Below are 23,433 nucleotides of genomic sequence, written 5' to 3' on the forward strand. Positions count from 1 at the left end.
AATGTAATTTTAAAATGTTAAAAGTTGATCTACTAATTATGTACAAAACTGCCCATACTTAATAATTTTTCTTAGTCTTCCACCTAAATCAATTTAAAATGGAATTATTGTAGCTTCCAGACACATTTCTTTTCATTTTTAAATTGTAATACTGCTTTGAATTTGGACATAATTTGAAGGTAAGTCAAGTCCCAAAATGACTAGTACCTCCCACAAATTTGTACATTTTTATATTTGCAAGTTGATACCTCACTTCTCTTCACGTTGGTCAACAAACTATGGGATTTATAATAATAGTCCCAAACTAAATAAATAACTGTCTTTTTTGAGAGCAGCTACAAACCTGGATTGCGTGTGTACTTGATACTGGACCAGGAAAGGCCCTGACATCTTTAAAACAACAAAGGAAGGAATCTACTTTTCACTCTGCGCTGCAGAACATAAAGTTTCCATTTCCATTTGGTGACTAGGGGAGCTGTGAAATCTTGTTACATGACTATACAGAGCAATCACCTCAGTGATTCCCACAACATGATGTAAGGGGGATGAAAGACATCTCATCAGACAATAATACTTCAATTTCCATTTCCTAGGCATCTGCAGTTTGTGCTACTTACACCAGATTATGTGTCTTTGTGCGTCGGTATTGATACAAGCAGTAGCTTCTTATTAGCAGCTGCACCATGAAAAGCAGTTTGGGAAGATCACAATGTGGCGTTTATTGAGGCTTTTTCACAAAGGTACTGATTCAATTATTTGGTTATTTTTGAGGCATGCGTTTTCTGGGTGTTCTCTCTGGTATTTCTGCAATTGGCTTTCTACCCCGCACATGTTGAGCCTGTCTGTCTGAGCAGCTCGCTGGTTTTGGATTCATGTTTTGAACCTGCCCGACATGTCCCATGCAGCTTTTCTGTCTCCAGTAAATTGCCAAACATAATAAGCTTTTCCTTTCTTTTCATTTTATAGTGGATGGCTTTCATAATGCTATACAATAGAATATAATAATCATGCTGATTTCAAATAACAGAAAAATGCTTTATAGACTAACGCTGTGGCACAACAAATTATGGCCTCAGGTTTGTACTGAACCCATCCTGTCATTCCACACGAGCACTGAATTTTACAAGTGACATCAAGTTCATTCATATATATGACTGCTACAAAATATACGTTTTTTCCCGTCATGAGAACGTTTCACAAATAAACCTTGCACCAATTTGTCTTCTTGCATTTATTAGTGGTTCACAAGAAATGGATGTGTGACATTGGCTTGCACAAGGAGGGACTGGCTCAAAGCTATTGAACCAACTATCGTATTAGCCAGTATTTCGTGTTAGCAAGGAATATCTAGTTTAAAGCGATGATATATGAACGGAAGATGTTATTAAATGGCTTAATCAAAGAGCTTTGCCATTGCTTTCTTCACCTTTGAATGACAAAAGTGTTCAACACTAGGCAAACCGCTACCTGAGAATTATGCCAGTGAGTTGTATCATATTTGATTTGATAGTTTCTTAAATCAGCACGATCAGTATTGTATGTCCTAGGGAAGCTGTTGCATGACACGCCTTCTGCCCTCTAGTGAATGATCTGTGCACTACAGGCAGGAACTGGATGCCACATGCAAAATGGCTGCTGTCAGCTTTGTTTTATTTTTTGTTTTGCGTAGTATGTGTGTTTGAAGTTATCCAATAATATCTGGACAAAAATTAAAATATGTTTCTGCTGTACTGAGGCAACTTAAAATTGCTTAATATTTTATATCTCATTAGTGCATAAAAATGTGCCCAGCAAATCAATTTGGGTTATTTAATTCCTGTTTACTGTGACCGAATTTGAGTGTTGCAGTAGTCCCCTACTAAATAGAAATAGAAACACCATGTGATGCGTCTCCCTATCCTGTTGCATCCATGTTGTATTCCTTATAATAATATTTTTAAAGAGAGTGGAAATTGAGATATTTTTGTGTTTTTTATCTATAAAAATTCCTCTTCAGTTATTTATTTACCTCAAGGCAAAATTAAATTTGTGAAAAGTTCCTGTTGGAGGGGGGAAAGAAGCAAATATTACAAGTGTCGTGAATGCAGTAAAGGAGATTTGTTTTCTGCAGCAAACTTTGCCTTGTTTGATGTGCCAGTCTTTCCAGAGCGCATCCACGCCCTCTGGAGAATTCTTGAAGGCCATCTTGTCAAGCCTCGTCAGGTTTGATCAACTGAAAAACAAACAAAACTTGAACCTACGCTGATTTTGTTGTTCTTCTGTGAACAAATTACACAATTAATGTAGAAATATCGGCGGATATAGCCTATATTTTTTTTTTATTTCTAAAAATGAATAATAAATCTGAATATTTAACATATTCGTTATGACTAGTGAAGTTCAGCGTTTCCATCCTGAAAATGTGAAACAGTCGAGATCTTTGCTGCTTTTGTTCTCACCCTTGTTTTTGAAGAGAGCGAGCCTGTGGCTTTTAGGAACAATCGCCTCCTGTGGGTTTGAACACCTGTGGCACACAGTATGAGACCTGATCCCATTTAGACCAGCTAAGAGCCTTCCACAATCAAACGTGCTAGTATATGGGGGTGAAAGGCTTATTTTTTCCATTTGAGTCATTTAACAATGACAGATCATCAAGATTTAATGACTTTCTGAATTTTAGTTCAAGAGTCTAAGAAAAGAGCTAAATCAACGTTTGCAGTTGCTCCGTGTCTGTCCATGTGTTAGGCTGATTACATGTTTCAGAGCCAGGAGGCTACAGAATCCAGAGACTCTTCTAACCCCTTATTTAAAGACAAGTTGCAGCCATGGACAATATAAATTTTTTATACTGTCTGGTAATGGCCACTATAGGATGAAGAAGATTGTGCCTCCTTCTGATGATCTTAGCAGCATTTCCTGCTTTCTTGAAAGCCCTTGCTTTATGTTGTACAACCTGAACCTGGTCATACTTTCCCACTGCAGTACTTGTTTGGATTGGGAAACAGGAAATCAGGATATAGGTCAAATTTCTTCTGCATTGTGCCAAACAAATTTCTTCTAAAAAGATTATTTTAGACTAATGTATTAATGGGTATTGATTTTTTGCCTCCCCCCCCTTTTTTTTTTTATATCGTGGCTCAGATATAATAGTAATGCACAAAGGATCCAAACGGGTGCTATTGGAGTTAGCGTTATCTTTTTTTAAGCAAGATCAAGATATTTCTGTACCGAAAGCTTAAAGACATGATTGATATCCATTTGTATTATCTAACTCTTGGCAAGAGAGCAAACCAGTGAATTTGAAGCGGCCCTCAAATGTCACTATCAAATGCTTGAAAAGGAAGGATCCGATGGTCAAACTGATTTGCATCTTTGCTTTTAATGTGACTGATATGATTGTAAAATCTTGGTGGAGCCCTCTGGCATGAGCAAGGGAGAGTGGAATATCAATGCGTGTGATGGGACTGTTGTCAGGCCCAGCAGAGAATAACAGAAAATCCGCTCAGTTTTTCATCTTTATGCAGAACGCTGACAGTGACTGGCTCCAACACAGATCTTTGGGACCCAAAGTGCCACTCGTTTTCTATTGAAGAAAGTAATTAACTACATTCTCCTGGTATCTCATGTCTATTCAATCCTCATTAAACAGCTTAAATGAAAACCATCAGTGCTCAAGCTCCTGATAACCACAGCTGGGAAACACTGGCCTATAGCAACAAACTGATTTTAATACAGATTCCAGAAGACCCTGTTTATTAACGTGGTTAAGATAAGAGGTTTGATTAATCCTGAAGAAAGGGACAAAGCTTGTATCTAAAAGGAGTAAAAGGCCGTGATAGCAGGTTGACTAAGTATTTCTTTTGAGGCACTTCCCCCTCAGTTTCCAAAAAGAACTGCATTGCTTTAAAGTCGCCTAAGACCACCTACTCCCATTTATCAAGGGCAGCTACAATTGGCCCACAGGGTGAGCGGCAGTCAACCATAAATCTAGAAATGTCAGATAAGCCAGTGTATAGAGCACTTCTCTTACCAATTATGTTTTAGAGGTTTGCTACATGCAGTAGTTATAGTCAAAGCAAAGGAGGGAGTCTTAAAGCAGCTTGATTTATCAACCGATCTCAAAAACTTCTGCTGCTATTACCAGCAGGACTCCCCAAAAGATGACTGCTCTTCTTGAAAGCTCTGTGTCCCAGGGTAGTGCAGATCTGTAACTTCTTTTTTTTTTTTTTTTGCTTCGGCTTAAGATGCCTTTACATTGATAATCCTAAATCGCAGTGTACATTTGTATTATGTATTAACATCCAGACTAAAATAAGAGGCTCGCCACATGATACCATGGAGCAGCCTCAGCAGGAAACTCAGAGCGTGGAGTTTAACAGCTTTGTTTTCCCATTGGAGACTTTTGCAACTTCACATGCAAGCCATAATCATCTAGTGTTGATGCGAGTGTTTGTATGCATTGATGAAAGGAAGGAGGAACAGCAGGGGGAAAATGTCAATGTATGCGCAGTGATATAGGGATAATTTTAAAATTAACACATGACTGCAGGGTGTGTTGTTGTGTCTGATCACCATCAGGGATTCTTAGGGAGAAGCTGCTTAAGCTTTTACTTGTAAAGAGTGCCATCTGGTGCCTGCAAGGCTCCTTAACAATAAGTTCTCTGGGTGGAGCCAAAGTGACACACCTCCGTGGGCGCGCTCGAGTTGTTCCCCGCTGGATTGTCCGTTGTAGGCGGAACATTTTTCATTCCACGGTTGACAGAAATGGAGGGTCTGAACTCTTCCTGAACTAGGCAAGACTTCACGAGCATGCTTTTGCTTATAAATTAATTTATTAGGCTGTGAGAGAACAGCAACATTTTGTTTCTCAGCCTTGACTGTAATAGTTCACAAGGAAGCGGTGCACGTAGTGTTAAAGTCAAGGAAGGCTGATGCAACTTCCAGATGGGGGTTTTATCGGGGAGTGGGCTTTACCTTTCCGTTCATACCAGCAGACCTTAAAGTAGTCCAGTGGGCGAAGTTATGTATTGATCCGCCGTTTTAGAGTTCCGAGTGTTTGTGCGACTTTATAAAAGACTGGTCTTTGCAAGCGGAGAAACATTGCCTTTTATAGCACCGCATTGCCTTTTACAGGAGTCAGAAGTCATTTCCAGCAGTGACCTATCTGGTGTGAACCCACGCTGAAAGTAGCTCAGACACAGACACAGGTACAATGTAATCTCTTTGTATTAACATTTGTTTTAATAGCTTGTTTAAGGTTTTGGGGAAATGTTGCGATTTCACAAGGTTTAAGTAAGCATATGCTGCATTTTGTAACCATAGAAAACTGCATTTTTTTTTTACCGACTAGTTAAACTGTGATAGGATTAACAATTTAGATTTAGAAGTAAACCATACAAAACACTAAGAATCTGTTCAGATTTACTTTTCTCTTAATCAGAGGCGGAGGCAGACATTTGATACACCCGGGGCTTAGCCCTAAGGATAGTATGCGCGTGTGTGTTTGTGTGTGTGTGTGTGTGTGTGTGTGTGTGGGGGGGGGTGTTGAAATGACTGAAAGATTAATAGGCTCTGTTTTGAGTTTTGTTCAAAAAAGAATGACTTCATATAGGGAAAAATATATATCACATATGCAGGACACCTTAAACTAGTTTTTTAATTAAGCAGCAAGGCAGAACAAAGTTGGGGCTGTATCAAGACATGTGGACTAAACCCCAATTCAACCAGACCCAGAACTGATCCAGAATTAAAACAGGACTACAACAGTTCAAAATCAGGACTACTTAGGACTTAACCAAGACAGAATCAGAACTAGATGATAGTAGCACTAAAAATAATCATAGACCTGCACTACACTTATTTTTTAATTCTACCAAAGTCCACTATTTAGATTGAGAAAAGTTTATATAATTATTTAGCCTTGTTGTGCAAACAAGCCTGCATAACTTAATAAATGTAGAATTTGAAAAATAACAAACCTAAAAAGAAACACTAGGTATGAGATACATGAGTACCTATGATACGGTGATACTTTTGGTAAACAACCATTTGACTAACATGTCTGTCTCACCTGCTCTTGTTCCATCTCTGTTCTAACCTCTCTCTCCATCTCTGTTCCTCTCTCTCCCTCTTTGTGCTGACAATCAAACCAAACACCAACATCATCAAATATACAGTTGAAACCAGATATTTACAAACTCTTCAGATAAAAACACTTCTTTAATTGTAACATCAAATCAGACTAAATGTTTATTTTTTTTAGTGTATATGTACTCCTAAATTTGATGAATGTGATAAAAAAAATAGACAGCTCTGTCTCTCTTTATTCTGACATTTAACTAATTCAAAAGATATTTCAATATTTATTTATCCAAAACAAAACAAGTTTACTCTAAATTGATGTTGTACAGTAAAAAATGTTCTTGTGTTTTCCATAAAGTGTATGTAAATATCTGGTTTAAACTGTGAATATACTGCTGTGTATTGAAATTCCTCTTGTTTTGCATAGAAATATACTGAACAACATACAAAGCATAATATATAAAATAACATCTACCTGAGTTTTTTCTTTGAAGCCCCTTATGTCCATTCTTGTATATCAGTGCATTACTGAAACCGATTTATTTAGCCGTGGAGGGAAACAACTGAAAATATGAAATAAACACACATGTAAGCTAAGACTCTCTAAAGAAACAGCATTGTTGTTGTTCGGCTTTTCATTTCGCCATTTGTTGATTCACTTGAAGAACGAGTAACCTAATATGGGTCAAGTGATCAGTTTGATATCAATCTTTCGTGATACACCGTCATATTTACATTATTTGTACAGTACGAATGATTTGCTTTGGTACCTGGTCGAACTTCAGTTCTCCTCTGTCTGCCTGGCTGCGTTTCTCCAACAGCGCACTCGCAGGCAGCAGCTCCTTCTTTTTGTTCATTTTTGTTTTAAATGTTACGCCAAGTTCCCCTTTATAGAATTTTTATCTTGCTTATTTAAAAAGTATTTACTGTACTTTATATAGACACTACAATCCAACTGAAAAGCGAACTAACCAGCAAACAGGAGTGTGTGTTTGTTTGTGTGTGTGTGTGATATCCAATGATATCTGAATTAATCATTTTTTTATAAGCCAGGACTCAAAATTTTTAATACACTTTAGCATTTATTTTCTTTTTTTTAGTGTGAAAGTTATGGTTTAAATGCTGTTTTGGTGTTTGAATAGCACACGATATATGAATTAATGAAGTAAAAAAGCATAGGGAAGGTACAGGATGTCAACAGTGAATCAGTTAAGAGTCTGTAAGCTGCGTTTTAACAAAGATAACATTTATGGTGTCAACATCACATCACATCATTTCATAGAATGTGCTGTTGTTGATTACACTGTTTGTGTGAATTGCGCATACCAAATAACAGTTCCCCAAAAGAACAATAAGTGGATTGCACCTTCAGCTTTTATAAACATTACTTGCTGAAGCTGTTTGCACGAACACAAGAATCCAAATCAGTCGTATCAGACATTAACCTCCTAGGACCTGGCGTCCACATATGTGGACATCACATTTTGGATTGTCTAGACCAAAATACAAAATCTTGCTCTACAAGAACCCTTACGAGGACATTATACTGCCACTGTTCTATCGAAATTTAAAGCTAATGTCCTCATATGTGGATCTCATTTTTCTCAGAAACAAAAATTAGGTAAAAATCTGTTAATTCTTTGTTTTTACATTCATCAGGTCCCAATAAGAGCAAATAGCAAAAAGAAATTAAAAATGCATGCCATGAAAGAGTTCACGTCTTAGGAGGTTAAATGATCTTCACCCTGCCCTCTTGCTAGCACAAGTCTGTGTAATGTCTCATTGAGCCCATGTGAACGTCTACAGAAATTTAGTTATCTTATACTCTTTATTTACACTCATGGGAATGAATTTCATGGTAATTTTGAGGGTTTACTGTTTGAAAACAAAAATAATTCTGGATGATACAGGTGCCACGATTCCCTTGAGACTGACATTCCCACATGCAACAAAGTCAAAGCAGCATAGTAAAACAAAAATGTGAAACGCAGGAATTTTTCTAAAATAGGTTCCTATAGAAATGTACGCAAGGTCAAACATGTCTTTGCAGAATTTCACAGGCATCCATTAATCCGAGAAAGTGGTAAGTCATTCCACTATTATTTTCATCTTTTAGCATCACAGGGAAGTATGATTTATTTAGGTCAAGCGTGAGTGGCGTGGGAGTCCTTCATATCAGAGTTTCTCTGTTTTCTTCCACAAGGTCAAGAAAACCGTACAGCAGTGTTTAAGACATACTTAAGAGCTTCATTACTTAAAGGTATGAACAGCTCAAAACAACTCAAAAATGTGCAAACTATGTTTTAATGACTGGATGCTGTTGCTTGTTTGTCGTACCTTCAGTGTCACAAGGTCAGATTCTCCTGGAAAGGAAAGTTTGTTTGGCTTGTGCAAGAAAGACGTCTGTGTTATGAACTCGCTCATGTGCCACATCCCCACAAAGGCAGATGGGCTTGTTGTAGCGCTGCAGAATAGCAGTTTAGTGCCAGGTGTTTAGAGGTCACCTGAATTGGCTCTTATGGCTTTTGGCTACTTTCAGATTCATGCAGAAAATTTTGAAATTGAAGATGGTTAACAACGTTTCTCAAATTCGGGTTAAACAGTGTCAGGTTGCGTGTTTGGATGGATAGTTTGTTTGATTGTTTGCTTTTTTGAGAGGAACTTAGAGCTTAGGAAGTTAGGGCTGTTCGATATAACAATATATATCGGAAGACGATATGAAAACGTCTGTCGTTTCATATCGTTTGTTTCGTGGTGTCGCAGAATAAATTGTTTACGGCAGTTTTGGCGGTCACTGTGGTGGCTATAATAATTTCTTAAAGTTCGCTCTTTTTCTTATATTTAAAATAACCACACTACGGACGGACAAGCAACAGTTTTTACGTGTTGTCGTTAGCAACAACGATGGTAAACCCAGCATGTGGCTCTGCCGTCCACTTCTTTATTTTCCACATAAACCTTTCACAATAAAACTGAAGATCCTGTTGAGATTTTTCAAAATAAGAGATTCACAGAATTTAGAGAAAATGTAAAATTTTTGTGATATATATCGCTGTCGGGATGATAAATGTCTTATATCGGGATATGAGATTTCGGTCTTATCGCATAACCCTAAGCACAGTTGGGTTTGCAATAGATCTATCATTTTAAGTCAACAATGAGCCATCCTAATGTTGGACTGGGTACCAGACAAACATATTTCAAGGCTATAATTGACTATGTGCACGAGACAATGCTAACTTCCTGGTTTGAGACCGGATGTGGGGTTGTGCATTTCCGGTAGCTTTACTTTGCGGTCAATCGCTACTGCGAAGATATACTCCAAAATCATGTCCAAAACTCGAAAACGGAAAGATTGCGTTAAGTTACAAAGAGCAGAAGGTGGGAACACTCACCACTGTTGTGTCATAAAAAATCTAATGATCAATTTTGACGTTTGAAGCGTTTAGATCGATCAGTTGTTTACATCACTCAACACAAGCAGAACTCCATTACTGCAGCAGAAGACACATCGTCCACATTCAGAAGCACATCTCTGTATAGTGACTGGTCTTATGATTTAATCAGGCAAATGTTCAGCATTCGTCTCTCCTGTACAGTACAGAATCGCTGCATTGATCGCTAGCAGTGTGACTCTGAGGTGCAGTACTGTATGTCCACGATGTCCACCAAACGTTTTGCACCGTCAAAAAATTAAATTGGCTACTTGATTTCACCTATCGCTGGTTATTTTTAGAACATAACACCCGCGATAAACGAGGGACAGCTGAGAAATATAACATTTGAATCCCTTTTCTCTTTTGCTCTGAGGCGCGGGGGAAAAATATCGACAAGTCGATGAACATCATTTACAGATATATTGGGTAAATGCCCAAGACATCTATAGAAATGTAAATCACCGCTTGATTCATTCATCTGCTTAACTTGTTTTGGACCGTAAACCAGGCGCGAACAGGACACCGGAAACAAAGCTCCCCACAGGAGTTTCCGCACCGGAAGTAGCATATGCTAACGTGCACATAGTCAATACTATCTTTTAAATCAATGTACACGAAGAGTCTTTTGAGATGTTGTTTCTATTAAAATTGGAATACCAAGTCTTTCCCAGCACCTCAAATACCTAATCCAGTTTACCTGAGATTTTTTCTTTCTTTCTTTCTTGTTTTGGTTTTGACCAGAGTTGTAGTTACTTTGTTAGCTCAAAGTTTTCTTTGAGTTCTCACTGTTTTCCTCCTGTCGTCCTCAAACGTATACCAGTGTCACAGCATTTATCAAAGGCATTTGAAGGAGCAATGTTTTGCCTACAGCCAAAAAGTGAGAAGCATGTGATTGACTTCTGTTCCAAATATACTTGTGTACCCCTATGTGCCATGGGCAGGTGTTGTGCTCATTGATTGGTTGAGAAGAGGGCAGTGTCCTTTCCCGCCCACCCTCTGTTTTTAGCTCAGCCGTTACACGCCACATCATGTGAACGCTTCGGAAGCTCTCTGCAGTTTGTCACTTTTTTTTTTATCCCAGGAAAATGACGTTTGTTTTCCTCTAGCAGCTTATAAGGGCAAATTCTTCCATGCCTTACTTATTTTAACATTTTCCACTGATACCAGATGGACTTATTTCCTTTTTAGTTTCAGCCCTGTTTATTTTGGCAACCGCATTTTGGTGTAATCGCACAGAATTGAAATACCTAGGTGACCAGGTCACAACAACCTAGAAAGGCAACTCAGAAGTGTCAAGGTCAGACAGAGGACTTTCTGACTAGCGGTGGTGGTACCCTAACCTGACATGGCAGATGGTTTATTACACAGATCCATCTGGAATATTGTCCTTGTAAAGTGTTTGGAAAAGCACTAGCACTCTCAAAAACACTTGGCACATGATTAGATAAACCATCTGCTTATCACCATCAACTGCAAACTAACTTCAGCTGGTCTGATCAAGAGACTAGGGGTGGGGGGGTGGAGCGTCCTGCCAGAGATGAAGAGCTAAACGCATTCTGGGGAAGTTTGAAACCCAAGTAAGGAGTCATAGCTTTACAGTTAAACAATTCATAACATCTTCGCATGGAAAATGTGCACATTTTAATCACTCACAGGTTGCCACTTTCAAAATAAGAATAAAAAAGAAATACCTGGCCTTCATTTAGCTGCAGATTTATTGAGTACTAGCTCCTTGTGCATACGTTTGGTCTAAACCTGCTTGTTTGGCTATAAACTCATAAAGTAAAGCCTGGATTGTGGATTGTCTTGTGATCATAATCTCCAAATCCAGTTTCTTCTCCAGATATTCAGTTCTCTACTGTTAATGTGTCTGCTTACCAGTCATAGAGTTCTTTTTCTTCTACATTAATTCCTAACACAAGCCAACACAAGTTTCCTTGAATAAATTGCTGTAAGAGGGTGAAGTAATATAATCAGATCATAATTTCCATAGCCTTGCTGTGTTCTTGAATTGGCGAAAACCTGCCGGAGTCTGTTTGTTTAGCCCCTGAGGGATTATATCTGGCATCACAGCTGCTCCTGAGGCCATGTGATGTGTCACTGTTCTATTTGTGAGCGAGACACCTGAATGTTTTGTACACTAAGAGGCATCTGTGTCATATGTCTCAGCGGTGCTTGTAAACGTCTCCCCTAACTCTGTTCTTCTGAAACTGATTCTGGATCTAAAGAGAGAAGTTGCAACTTGGAACTAAAAGCAGAGCAGCTGAGTTCATCAGTAAAGGTAGAAGTTCCTGCTGGAAGAGCTTCATTGACACTGTGTGTTTGCGCACGTGGGTGTGTGGTTTTTTTTTTTTGTGTGTGTGTGGGGGGGTTTTTTTAGGCAGGGGGAGGGGGTCTTTCTGTCCTTTGATATGCAGTATATTTTGTGTATAGCAGGGATGTCAAAATCATTTTATATTGTGGGCCACATCCAGCCAGACCACATGATAAATGTGTAAAATTACCCCAAAAATCCTGGTAGTTAATTGCCCTGACTGTCCATTTAATTATAGAATGTAAAGTTTTACATTTTATTTATTTATTTATTTATTTATTACACTGTGAAATCAATGTAAAAAACAAACAAACCAAAAAACAAAAACATTTCTATAGTAAATAATGGAAAAATCAGGAGCTTTTTTTTGTCATTTGATTGTTTATCTATTACTTAATTTGGTGGTACTTAGTTTGATGTTGTATGAATGGAAAAGGTGGGGTGGGGTCTTTAACAATAGGAAAAGCTTTAAAACATATTAAAATCCATGTAAAAATCTATTTGCTCCTTAACATTTTCCAAAGCTGTTCAGTGGGCCTGATTGGAGTGTTTGCTGGACTGATTCTGGACCCTGGGCCGACACCGCTGTGTAGTGGTAGACATCTTTGGCTAACAAGTGAACAGGGAAAGTTCCCAGTTCGATTCTGGGAGGAGAAATTGAATCCCCTTAGGATCGTGTCTGGAAGGGCATCTGTTGTAAAAACTCTGCAAAATTAAACAGTTACCTGTAGAGGCAACCCCATATGAAAAAGGGAGCAGCCAAACAGCTGTTTCTGCTTCTGCTATTTCTTTTAGTATGCTTTAAGAGCTTCATAGATTCTATACTTTAGTACAACTGAATAAATCCCAGATCTAAAGTTTCGGAAGTGCAGCCTGTACAATCACGCTGTCACTGGAATTTTCATGCATTCAGCCATTTGTTTGGTCTTTTTATATGTTATTTATCAGTAAGAATATACAGTCAGTAACATTAATTTCACTTTGATCTGCCAACAAACTTTAGTGAATTTCATTTCTCCTGTATTAAGCTATGGAAGAGTGTCATTAACAGGAAAGAGCAAAGAGGCTGAGCCTTTGTACAGATGATGAGTTCAGGTGGAGTGAAAGAAAACGTTTTTCTTACTTTCAAACAGAAGCTCATTAAAACCTTTACTAGGTAAAAGTTGTTATTAGGGCTGTTCGATATAACGATATATATCGGATGACGATATAAAAACGTCTATCGTTTCATTTTACGCAATCGTTTGTTCCGTGGTGTCGCAAAATAAACTGTTTACGGCAATATTTTTTCATGGTTTTGATGGTCACTGTAGTGGCTATATTAATTTCTTAAAGTTCTCTCTTTCTCTTATATTTTATATAATCACACTACGGACGGACAAGCGCCTGTTTTTATGCGTTGTGGTTAGCAACAAAGACGGTAACAGCATCGCGTGTCCGCTTGTTTATGTTCCACATAAAGCTTTCACAATAAGCCTCAAGATCCTGTTGAGACTTTTCAAAATAAACCGAATCAAGTAAAAGAGCACGTTTATTATTATTTACGGATGAGAATTAAAAAAAGAGTCGTCAGGTGCTAAAAAATAAACCTTAGACTCAAACGTTAGAACAGGCTTTTTCCCGCAGCACGCCGTGTAATAAATACACACAAAGAAAACGGCGGCCGTTACAACTAAAAATGTATAGTTTCGTGCATCGGTTAAAACACTCGACTCCAGCTACATGACGTGCAGCTGGAAACACTTCCCGCAAGACGAGCTGCCCGAGATTCACAGAATTTACAGAAAATGTTACATTTTTGTGATTTATATCGTTATCGGACGATAGATGTCTTATATCGGGATATGAGATTTTGGTCGTATCGCACAGCCCTAGTTGCTAGGTTGCATTAACATCAATTATTGTTATGTACACCATTAGAATGTCAGTTTTCTGCTGCAGGAAACATTGCAGCAGTGCAATGTTGTTATGCTTGCTTTTCCTCATTGCAGCCACCACAACTGCTTTAAAGGCGTACAGACACACGTACTCACTCATTCACTACCACATTCCACACGTGTTACCACACGTGCAAAAGCACTTCAACACGCAGCAAATTTTTCTCATCTAGAAGATGCAATAATGCCTGAACATTTTTTGTGCCTCTTGCTAATGTAAGAAAGCCTTCGAAGAACACAGAGTAAAGGCTGTTTTATTGTGTGCCGTAGTTCAGGTTGCAAGCATGCCTTGATGTAACTGTACTTGTGGTTGTTTATTAATTTATTTTTGCATTTAAAAAATGTTTTCTGTAAAAATTTAGATTTTAATATAAATACAATTAAACGATTTAGTTATTTAGGCATTACAATTACTAAAATTCCTACAATTTAAAAGACCTGTTTTTATTTTATTTTTTTGTCTTTTTGTATCTATTTTTGTTCATTAATAAGCAAAAGTATTTGTTATCCAATTAACTAATGGATGACAATACTGATAACTGTAGTCCTACATTAATGGCAAGAATTATGGGATAGGTTTTTTTTCTTTTCAGACTAATAACTTTATAGTTTCTTGTGTTGTAAACATACATGTTATACGTGTTACATTTAAACCAAATGTTTTTTGAATTTAGATCGTCTTCATTTGCTTATTGACAGTTGCGTAGTCTCTTTTCTTATTTTGTCATTATTTCTGTTCTGCTTTATCAACAGGAGTCTATTGACGAAATTCTCCACACTGTAAACCAAGATGATGCTGTCTTCACTGAAAGGCATTGGGAAGAAACTTCTGAGAGTGAAGGTTGTGGACAGTAGCATAGAGGAGTCCCGCTTGGCTCGATGTCTTAACACGTTTGACCTTGTGGCCCTGGGCGTCGGCAGCACACTCGGTGCTGGCGTCTACGTGCTCGCTGGTGCCGTAGCCCGAGAAAATTCAGGACCCGCCATTGTCATCTCCTTCCTCATCGCTGCCATGGCTTCAGTCTTGGCTGGTCTGTGCTACGCTGAGTTTGGAGCGCGTGTTCCCAAAACTGGCTCGGCTTACCTCTACAGCTATGTTACGGTTGGAGAAGTATGGGCATTTATCACCGGCTGGAACCTCATTCTCGCTTATGTCATTGGTGAGACGCTTTAAATAAAGAGGGAGTTCCCTGCTACTCTTGATTCTTGTTAAGTTTACATACCGGATACTGTTTGCACAGGAACTTCGAGCGTGGCCCGGGCATGGAGCGCAACCTTTGATGAGCTTATTGGAAGGAAGATTGAGCTGATTTGCAGACAATACATGACCATGAACGCCCCGGGAGTCTTGGCAGAATATCCAGACATATTTGCTGTCGTAATCATAATCGTTCTGACAGGTCAGAAATGGATGCATCTCTCGCTTGTTTTGTCTATTGCTTCAGATTATGTTCTTTAATCGTTCATGTTTTTACTGCTTGCAGGGCTGCTTGTATTTGGTGTAAAAGAGTCAGCCATGGTAAACAAAGTGTTTACCTGCATCAATGTACTGGTGCTGGTGTTTGTAGTCATCTCTGGCTTAGTTAAAGGAAACAAAGAAAACTGGAACCTGAACCCTGAAAAGATCCTTAATGCCACCAGAAACTCTACTTCTAAGTGCGTTTAATAAATATCTTATTCTCAAATGTCTATATCCCTAATGATACATCAGAGGTTTTTATTAAATGAGTAAATATTTTCTGTCTGTTATTTCTAGTGTGTCCGATTTCATTCCAAATGAGGATGTTCTTGGTGCTGGTGGTTTCATGCCCTTCGGTTGGACTGGAGTCCTTTCTGGTGCAGCAACCTGTTTTTATGCCTTCATAGGGTTTGACTGCATTGCCACTACAGGTGAGGGAGAATATATTAAATTGGTGACTCATAAAGGAGCTATGTTCTCTTAACATGCTGGATCATGTTCCCTCCCCAGGAGAAGAAGTAAAGAATCCACAGAGGGCCATTCCTGTTGGCATTGTGGCCTCTCTCCTCATTTGCTTTGTGGCATACTTTGGTGTATCTGCAGCCCTCACTGTGATGATGCCTTACTACTTGCTGGACAAGAGCAGCCCTCTTCCTGTGGCTTTTAAGTATGTGGGCTGGGAGGGAGCCACTTACGCAGTGGCCATTGGCTCTTTATGTGCACTGTCGACTAGGTAAGTGTGTTTCCTGCTGCCTCTCAGCATGAGCATTCATGGAGGACTTGTAATTATTTAGCACGCTTTTTTTGTTTTTTAGGAATGAATAATTCATGTCTTTTACACTTTCTATAATTTTATTATTGTCTTTTTTGCTTAGTCTAAGATTAACTAGATCTGAGATTGAATATGAGAATAAGTGGCAGAAACCATCAAAGGTATTATCTTATGGACCGAGTTGCAGAATGAATATTGATGTTAATGAAATGCATTTGCACAAGTAATATTTGATTTATTGAAAGATGCCCTGTGGTGTTTTCCTGTAACAGAAATATATTGTATACGTAGTTTTACTCACTAAAATTCATTGTGTTTATTCTTGATGTCTTACAATTATATTTGCTTGTAAAATATTAAAAGCACAAAGCATATACGTGTTAAAACAAGCCTGCAGTGGGACGTGGTTGGGCTGTATTTTTGATAAGCTGTGCCACCTGCCGATTAACTGAGTAGTGCATCTGTGTTGAAGCAAAGTCCCACACAATAAAATATTATTACATCAAGCTAATAGCAGGTAACTCCACAGGGTGACTGTAATTCAGCTTCAAATACTTTGGGAGAAAATTTTAATCTCAAGAATAATTTCCTAGAAATATTATGATGTATTGTGGATTTTTGCTTATGTCTTAATTATATATTGTTTCATGGATTAAAAAAAACATTTACTAACTGTCTTTATCCTAATTGGCACGCTCGTTCTTAGGTAGTAGTTTGGCTATTATTAAAGAGCAGCATGTTTGCTAATTTGCTAAACTTGACACTGAAATGAAAGGCCTGATATAAAAGTGTAGGGAGCCTGAAGTTCAGTGCCAATGACACCTGTGGGATGAACTGCATTAACAACAATGACCGAACGTCACACTCCACATCACTGAAACTGAATGAGAATGCGAGTAAATCTCTCAGCTGGCTCAGCAATCACGTAGACCTACAGTTTGAATGCATTTACATTAGATCCACTCACTTTTTTTGTTTTAATCTTTTGAAACTTGTTATACATTTTGTGTGGATTGACTCGCATGGCATGCTTTTCTTTTTCTCCTGTGTACTAGTTTACTAGGCTCCATGTTCCCAATGCCCAGAGTGATCTGGGCCATGGCAGAAGATGGCCTGCTCTTCAAATGCTTGGCTAAAGTCAGCACACGAACCAAAACCCCTCTAATAGCAACAATAACATCAGGTCTTGCGGCAGGTGAGGTCACAAACTAAACTAAACTGGCTGGGGTTACTTTGTTCTGATCCTAGGCGACTCTTGGTACACATGGCCTTAAACACACTAACTCAACTTTAATCAAGTTTGTAAATTTACCAGTACAATGCATGACCACAGCAACTTGCTGTCAGGGTGTTGGGCTGAAAAATGATGGTGGACTTGTGTGACACCACACTGCACACACATTCTTTCAAGTTATAAATCTGTGCCTCCTCCTCCTCCTTCCTTTTATCCTTGGCTTAGTCTCCTTGGCTCCATGTTTCCACTCCCACGCATTATCTTTGCTATGGCCCGTGATGGTCTGCTCTTCTCGTTTCTGGCGCGTGTCAGCGCGAGGAAGACTCCTATCATCTCCACCTTTGTGGCAGGGCTTTTATCTGGTAGGTAGCTGAGATGAAGCCAAAGGCAACAGTGCCCCCTTATGGAAGGAGGATGGTGGCAAGTCGTTCAAGCTTCTAAATAATTAAGCTGGAAAAATACAATGTCTGCATTGCTTTCATGCAATTAATGTTCTTTATGGCTTTTGTAACCTTCATATGGTTCACCTGTGTCTCCTGCAGCGGTGATGGCATTCCTGTTTGACTTGAAGGACCTGGTTGACCTCATGTCCATTGGGACTTTGCTGGCCTACACTCTGGTGGCAGCTTGTGTGCTGGTCCTCAGGTAGCCCTCATCACTTATTTAGTAGGCCTTAAGTGTTTTATTTTCAATTTTAATACTGCATACTGGACACTCTGGTCTGACCCGATTTCCCACAATGATATCAACAGACTAGTCTATGATGTCTGGCGAGGATAAATGTAGAAATGGACATAATGAAAATAAAAACATTAAGAGACCACTTAATCATCACAAAGGCAGTTTAACTCAGGCATATTTAAACACTCTGGTTATGAAGCGTGAACCACTGTGAATCCATTTCTCCTGCTTCGGTGCAAATATAAGTGAAGGGACGAGCAATGGAAAGGGAAAAACGAAGACACCCCCCAAAAAGGGAACGGTTTTGCACATGTTTATTATAAAGTATTGCTGTGTCGTTATCACTCATGATTGATTGATTGTAGTCTAGTTTTACTGGTTTTTATGTCAGAAAGAGTTCATGAAGGTGGAATGAGGTTAGGGCATCTTCTAGTGGGGCCTGTGCTCACACACTAGTATCGTGCTCGTATGAATACAGGATGACACGACCTCCTCCCACTGTCTCAGAGTCTCTAAAAGCTCGGTAGGAAGCACGTATGGAAGTAGCCTCTGGGGGCCTGAGCTCTGGCAGGGCTCCTGCTGTTCTTCCTAACACAAAGAGCGACAGCCTGGTCGTGCTCTTCTTGTGTAGCAGACCGTCTCCTGGTAACTCTTCCACATACTTAACTATGCTGAGAGACACAGGAATAGGAGGAGCTCAGGAGCACAAACAAAAAGAAAAAACTACAGTTTTAGAGCTGTTACATTATGAATTTTACCGTGATGATCAAGTGGTCCCTTATTTTTATTAATTTTATTGTATTTTTTTATTTTTTTATTAGAGTCGTGTAATTTTAATTACTCAGATAATTACTCGGGAATTCCTACAGTACTGTACTAAAACGACTGACCTCCACCTTTTCTAAATCGTGTCAGTGGGAATAATAAGAAAAAGAATGCACATTATTTGTATGTCATTGATTTGATAGCTGTTAGGTTATAATAATGATTTAATAATATTTAATGATGAGATTTTATTGTGTGTTGCAACATGAGCCTCTCTGTTCAGTGTTTTTGTGACCCGGCCAGTTGTGCTTGCGTGTTAGTTTCAGAGGTGAAAGGTGAAACCATCAGCTAGATGGCACAGTGCAGTCTGAGCAGATTTGTGTGTCTTTAATACTGCTTTTCTGCTCTGCTTTGATGTAGAGAGTAGAGAAAAGCAGGAAAACCAGCTGTTGGCGCATCAGAATGGTGTCTTATCTTAGCATAATGGATTTTTAAATGTGCTACTAATTATAGCTCTGTTGTATGCAGACGTTTGAGTTGTGGGAACAGTGGGATAGGGAGTCTTACACTTTCATTTTTGTAATTTTCTTTTTTTGTCTTGTGAAGGTACCAGCCTTTACAGCCCAGTGCAGCCTATGAGATGGCCAATACTCAGGATGAGTCTGAAATTACATATAGGGATGGGAGTGTTGATATTTTATCGCAACCTGATGATCACTTTACTTTCAAAAAACTTATTAACCCTCCGAACACTGTGCCGTCATCTCTCTCTGGACTCATCGTCAACATCTGCACCAGTATACTTGGTGAGAAACTGGATGAAAGTCCCAGAACTATTCATGTGATTACTGATCCAGCACATCATCTGGTGTCATCGCTTGTTAATTTTGTTTTTTTCCCCACCAGGTGTTTTGGTGTGTGTCTTCAGTGTTGTAGCTTCTCAGGGAGGGTATGCACGCTGGTCTCTGACTGCCCTCTGTGTTATAGTGGCTATCTGCCTGGTTCTAATCATTATTATATGGAGACAGCCACAGAGCAAAACCAACCTTGCCTTCAAAGTGAGTGTGTGTCCTTTTGCTAAAGGCTTTTCTCATGCTATCTCATACCCACATAGCAGTGTAAGCTTGTCACCTTTAGAAATTAATAATCAATAACACCCAGATCCTCTTTCAAAGTAACTTCCTCCATGTAAAATAAAGAGTTAAATATGAGATATAATATACTAATGTACTATGTGATGTGATTCTAGAGACAGAAAATGCCAGTTTAGATTTTATTGTAAGCAGATATTGAGAAAAAAGCATTTAGGGCTTATTGGGTAATTCCACAATAAGTCTTAATTTCTCACTCAGGAAAAAAATTATGAGAGTTTTGAATTAAAAGTGCTGCACAATTTTTCAATCGAGCGTTAAAAAAATAACACTTAATTTTGTCAGGGATTTTCCTACATTGCCCGTACGTCTAAGATTGCTTTGCAGATTGTAAAATTTGTTTTAAATGCAAAGTTTTAGCCAGTCTTATACCCAATAAATACTCTATCCACAGGTCCCATTGGTGCCACTGGTGCCGATCATTAGCATGTTTGTGAACGTGTACCTGATGATGCAGCTCGACAAAGGAACGTGGTTGCGTTTTGCCATCTGGATGACCATAGGTACTTTAGACCAGCAGTAACAATTAACGTCTCTGCTGTAATTTTATTTTTTTAAACTTGTTATTATTATTGTCCATTAATTCATGTTTCTATGTGAATTGTAGGTTTTGCCATCTACTTTGGCTATGGTATACGCAACAGTGCAGAGGAGGCGTTAGCCAAGTGTGACAATTACGAAGATAGCTGCATAATAAAGGAAGAGGCCATACAAACAGAGAAGGAAGCCTTCTTACACAATACACAAAACTCTACCCGAGAAGATGAAGATGGTTTCTGAGGAGATAGGAGGGTTTTTTAAAACGTTTATTTAAATAGGGGTACAGGAAAGAAGGTGCAAGTATGTTTCACGGAGCGGTAAGGACAACATAACAAACAAAACAGCCCTTACCTATTGTGAAAACGCCAATCAACTAACTAACTTAGACAAATGAAAAGTTACAAACCTACAATTCGCTAACAACTCAAAGAAAAACGGGGAAAAAATGTTAAAATTGCATTTGCAGCTGTCCTCTACATGTTTTCTATGTCGAGGTGGGCACAGAACAATGTCACAAAGGACCTATCAACACAAGATTATCAATTAAATTGAGCTAACATAAAATCTAACCTAAACATAACGTATTATCATGCAGTCATGACAATGAGCTTAAAAATCCAAAATGGCCAAAGACCTTGAGTCCCTGCAGACCATGCAAGTGCTCAGTCGTCAGCCAACGACAAGAAAGATGAAAACACGAGGAGCCAGTAAGAAGAAAGAGTCCATAGACCAGGAGCTGGTACAGTATATCCTTTACCCCTTTTTTCCCCAAAAAGAATGTAACATCTGTGCTGTGAAATAGCTATTAAGTTTTCTGAAAGACTATCTGCAAGTTCAGGAGACACATGGAGACAGCCAATTGTACTACTAGCCAAAAATGTTGACTACATGATGATTATAAAAAGCCTAATAAGATTTAATGGCTAATTAGCCAAGTATTTTTAATTGAAGCAGTATGAAATTATGTGAAAAGAAGATTATAGTCATATTTTTTTTTTTTTTTTTATTGTGCTTTGAAATGGTCAGTTTTACTAAACATAACGGAATCCATCGATTCAAAATGCTTTTGTTTTTACAAAAATATTATCCAACCATAAATGGATCTTCATAAACTTCATTTTGGGTTTTTAACAGTACATTAGAATGACCGCACATCAGATTTTCCATGAATGATGTCACATATAAAGTTCAGAATGTGTTACTGCTCACCTAGCTTCAAAGTGCTCGACATTTGTATATGTTGACCGTGTACAAAAAATACAAACACCGTCTAAGAGACTTGGACGAGGGTGAGAATTTTAATGTACCATCAGTGCCTTTTGTGAGAAAGTTGTTAGCTGAGAAATCCCTTAGTTGTAAATTTACCCTTAAGATGCAGTTTTGGGGGTTTAACCAGTGTTTCTATTACTGAAAAAATACAAGTCACAGGTCTTTGGATGTCTTGTACATTGAATGTATAGCTCATATAAAGTCAACATGGTGCTAAAAGTAGCATTTTCAGTGCATCCATGTGTTTGCAGGTCTTTCTGATTGATGGTACCAACTGCTAATCTTACCAGAGTACCAATGCTATCTGTGGGAATTTGTACTTTTTACTCAAAGAAAAAAAGCTGCTTATTTTAATCTAGTTTATATTTTAACCTTTTAAGACCCGAATTCTTCCACAGCATGCATTTTTAATTTATCTTTGATATTTGGGCATATTGGGGCCCGATGAATGTAAAAACAAAGAATTGCCAGATTTTTATTATTTTTTTTACCAAATTTTCATTTCTAAGAAAAATGAGAGCCACAAATGAGGATATTTGTTTAAAATTTCAATAGAACAGTAGCAGTATAATGTCCTCGTAAGTGGTTATCAGGCCCTTGTAAAGCAAAATTGAGTATTTTGGTCTAAATAACCCAAAATGTGATGTCCAAATATGTGGACGCCAGGTCCTAGTAGGTTAAAGTGCCTATTCCCCAATTTTTAAAGATAGGATATTCCTCTATCACGATTTGCCTTTGTGTGATACTTTATATATAAAACAAAATGTTTAAACGAAGATTGGGAAAAAAAATCATATATTTATAACTACATGAAACCCAAGTGGATCCTTTTAACTTTTTAATTCACACATGCCTGAAATACAATCAGTTTGTGATTATTGCACACCTGTAGTTTACGTGGTGATATAACACTTCTTTAGTTCACTTTTATTTTGAAATGCCAAAACCTACACTGTATGTTTAGAAACACAAAAATGGTGTAGGTCAAGCAGTAGAGTGTATGTATGCGTGTGTGTGTGCAGATCTTTGATGCAGCTAAAACTGAAGTACAGCAAAGTTTGTATGTCAGCAAAGGTCTGGAAATGCAACTACGTGAAAAATCTCTTCACTCAGTCCGTTTTTAAACGATAATATATATTCAGCAGTAAATGGGTGATGGCAATGACACTGTGAGACAATTTATTTCAGCTTATGGTCCTTTTGAGGGAATCTATTAATGAAACCTGAAGCCAAAATCCATTGGATTTAACTTGATCATGCGTCAGAATAATTTCTGTAGTTTTTTAATAGTTTTAATAGTTTTTTTTAATAGTTCCTATAGATTATTTTTGCTGGAGTGGTATAACAATTTTTAAACACTTACCTTGTAAATAAAAGTTTTGCGCTCCAGAATGTAACCAGGCATTGTTTACCTGGCTGTTTCTAAATCAGTAAGATATCAGCACATGTTATTTTGAAACGATGCATTAATTTTAAAATGTAGAAAACATTTTAACGCTGCCTTTGTAAATAATTTTTTGATGATACTTGAGTTACTGACTGTATGCAATGTTTATGGGAGTGCTGTACTTACTGTGGTTACATGTCAAAAGGTCACATCATGCTTCATCCGTGCTTTGCATGCTGCATAAATGCATTTTATAGTGTTGATATGTGATAATGTTCAGTGTACTGTGGGGGGGAAGGCACACTGTTCACTATATGTTGTTGTCATATTGGTTATGGTTTGTATAGTTCTCGATGTAAATAAATAATCCTGAAAGCTAAAGCTGACTTTGATTTATTTCACATAACCACCTCCCGCTGTATAGATG

The 23,433-nt window shown here is 38.2% G+C and overlaps 1 protein-coding gene across 4 annotated transcripts; it reads left to right on the forward strand.

Annotated features, from left to right (window-relative positions):
• The first annotated feature begins 4,672 nt into the window (after positions 1–4,672).
• Positions 4,673–23,387, forward strand: LOC146654489 (high affinity cationic amino acid transporter 1-like). Of its 4 annotated transcripts, XM_085379577.1 has the most exons (13): positions 4,686–4,772; positions 5,113–5,186; positions 14,502–14,908; positions 14,990–15,148; positions 15,233–15,404; positions 15,505–15,638; positions 15,718–15,940; positions 17,035–17,174; positions 17,756–17,858; positions 19,266–19,465; positions 19,566–19,717; positions 20,205–20,313; positions 20,418–23,387. In XM_085379577.1, the coding sequence occupies exons 3-13, from the start codon at positions 14,539–14,541 to the stop codon at positions 20,588–20,590; spliced, it is 1,935 nt and encodes a 644-aa protein (XP_085235703.1). In that variant the 5' UTR covers positions 4,686–4,772; positions 5,113–5,186; positions 14,502–14,538; the 3' UTR covers positions 20,591–23,387. The 4 variants fall into 4 exon arrangements, with proteins under 4 accessions (XP_085235704.1, XP_085235703.1, XP_085235705.1 ...); XM_085379578.1 differs by lacking the exon at positions 5,113–5,186 and having other exon boundaries at positions 4,673–4,772; XM_085379579.1 differs by lacking the exon at positions 17,035–17,174 and adding an exon at positions 17,439–17,575 and having other exon boundaries at positions 4,697–5,186.
• Positions 23,388–23,433: the final 46 nt, after the last annotated feature.

Source organism: Rhamphochromis longiceps, linkage group LG14, assembly GCF_057381845.1.
Source record: "Rhamphochromis longiceps isolate RC_006_pf linkage group LG14, R_longiceps_female_GT1.1, whole genome shotgun sequence".
NCBI classification, from domain to species: domain Eukaryota; kingdom Metazoa; phylum Chordata; class Actinopteri; order Cichliformes; family Cichlidae; genus Rhamphochromis; species Rhamphochromis longiceps.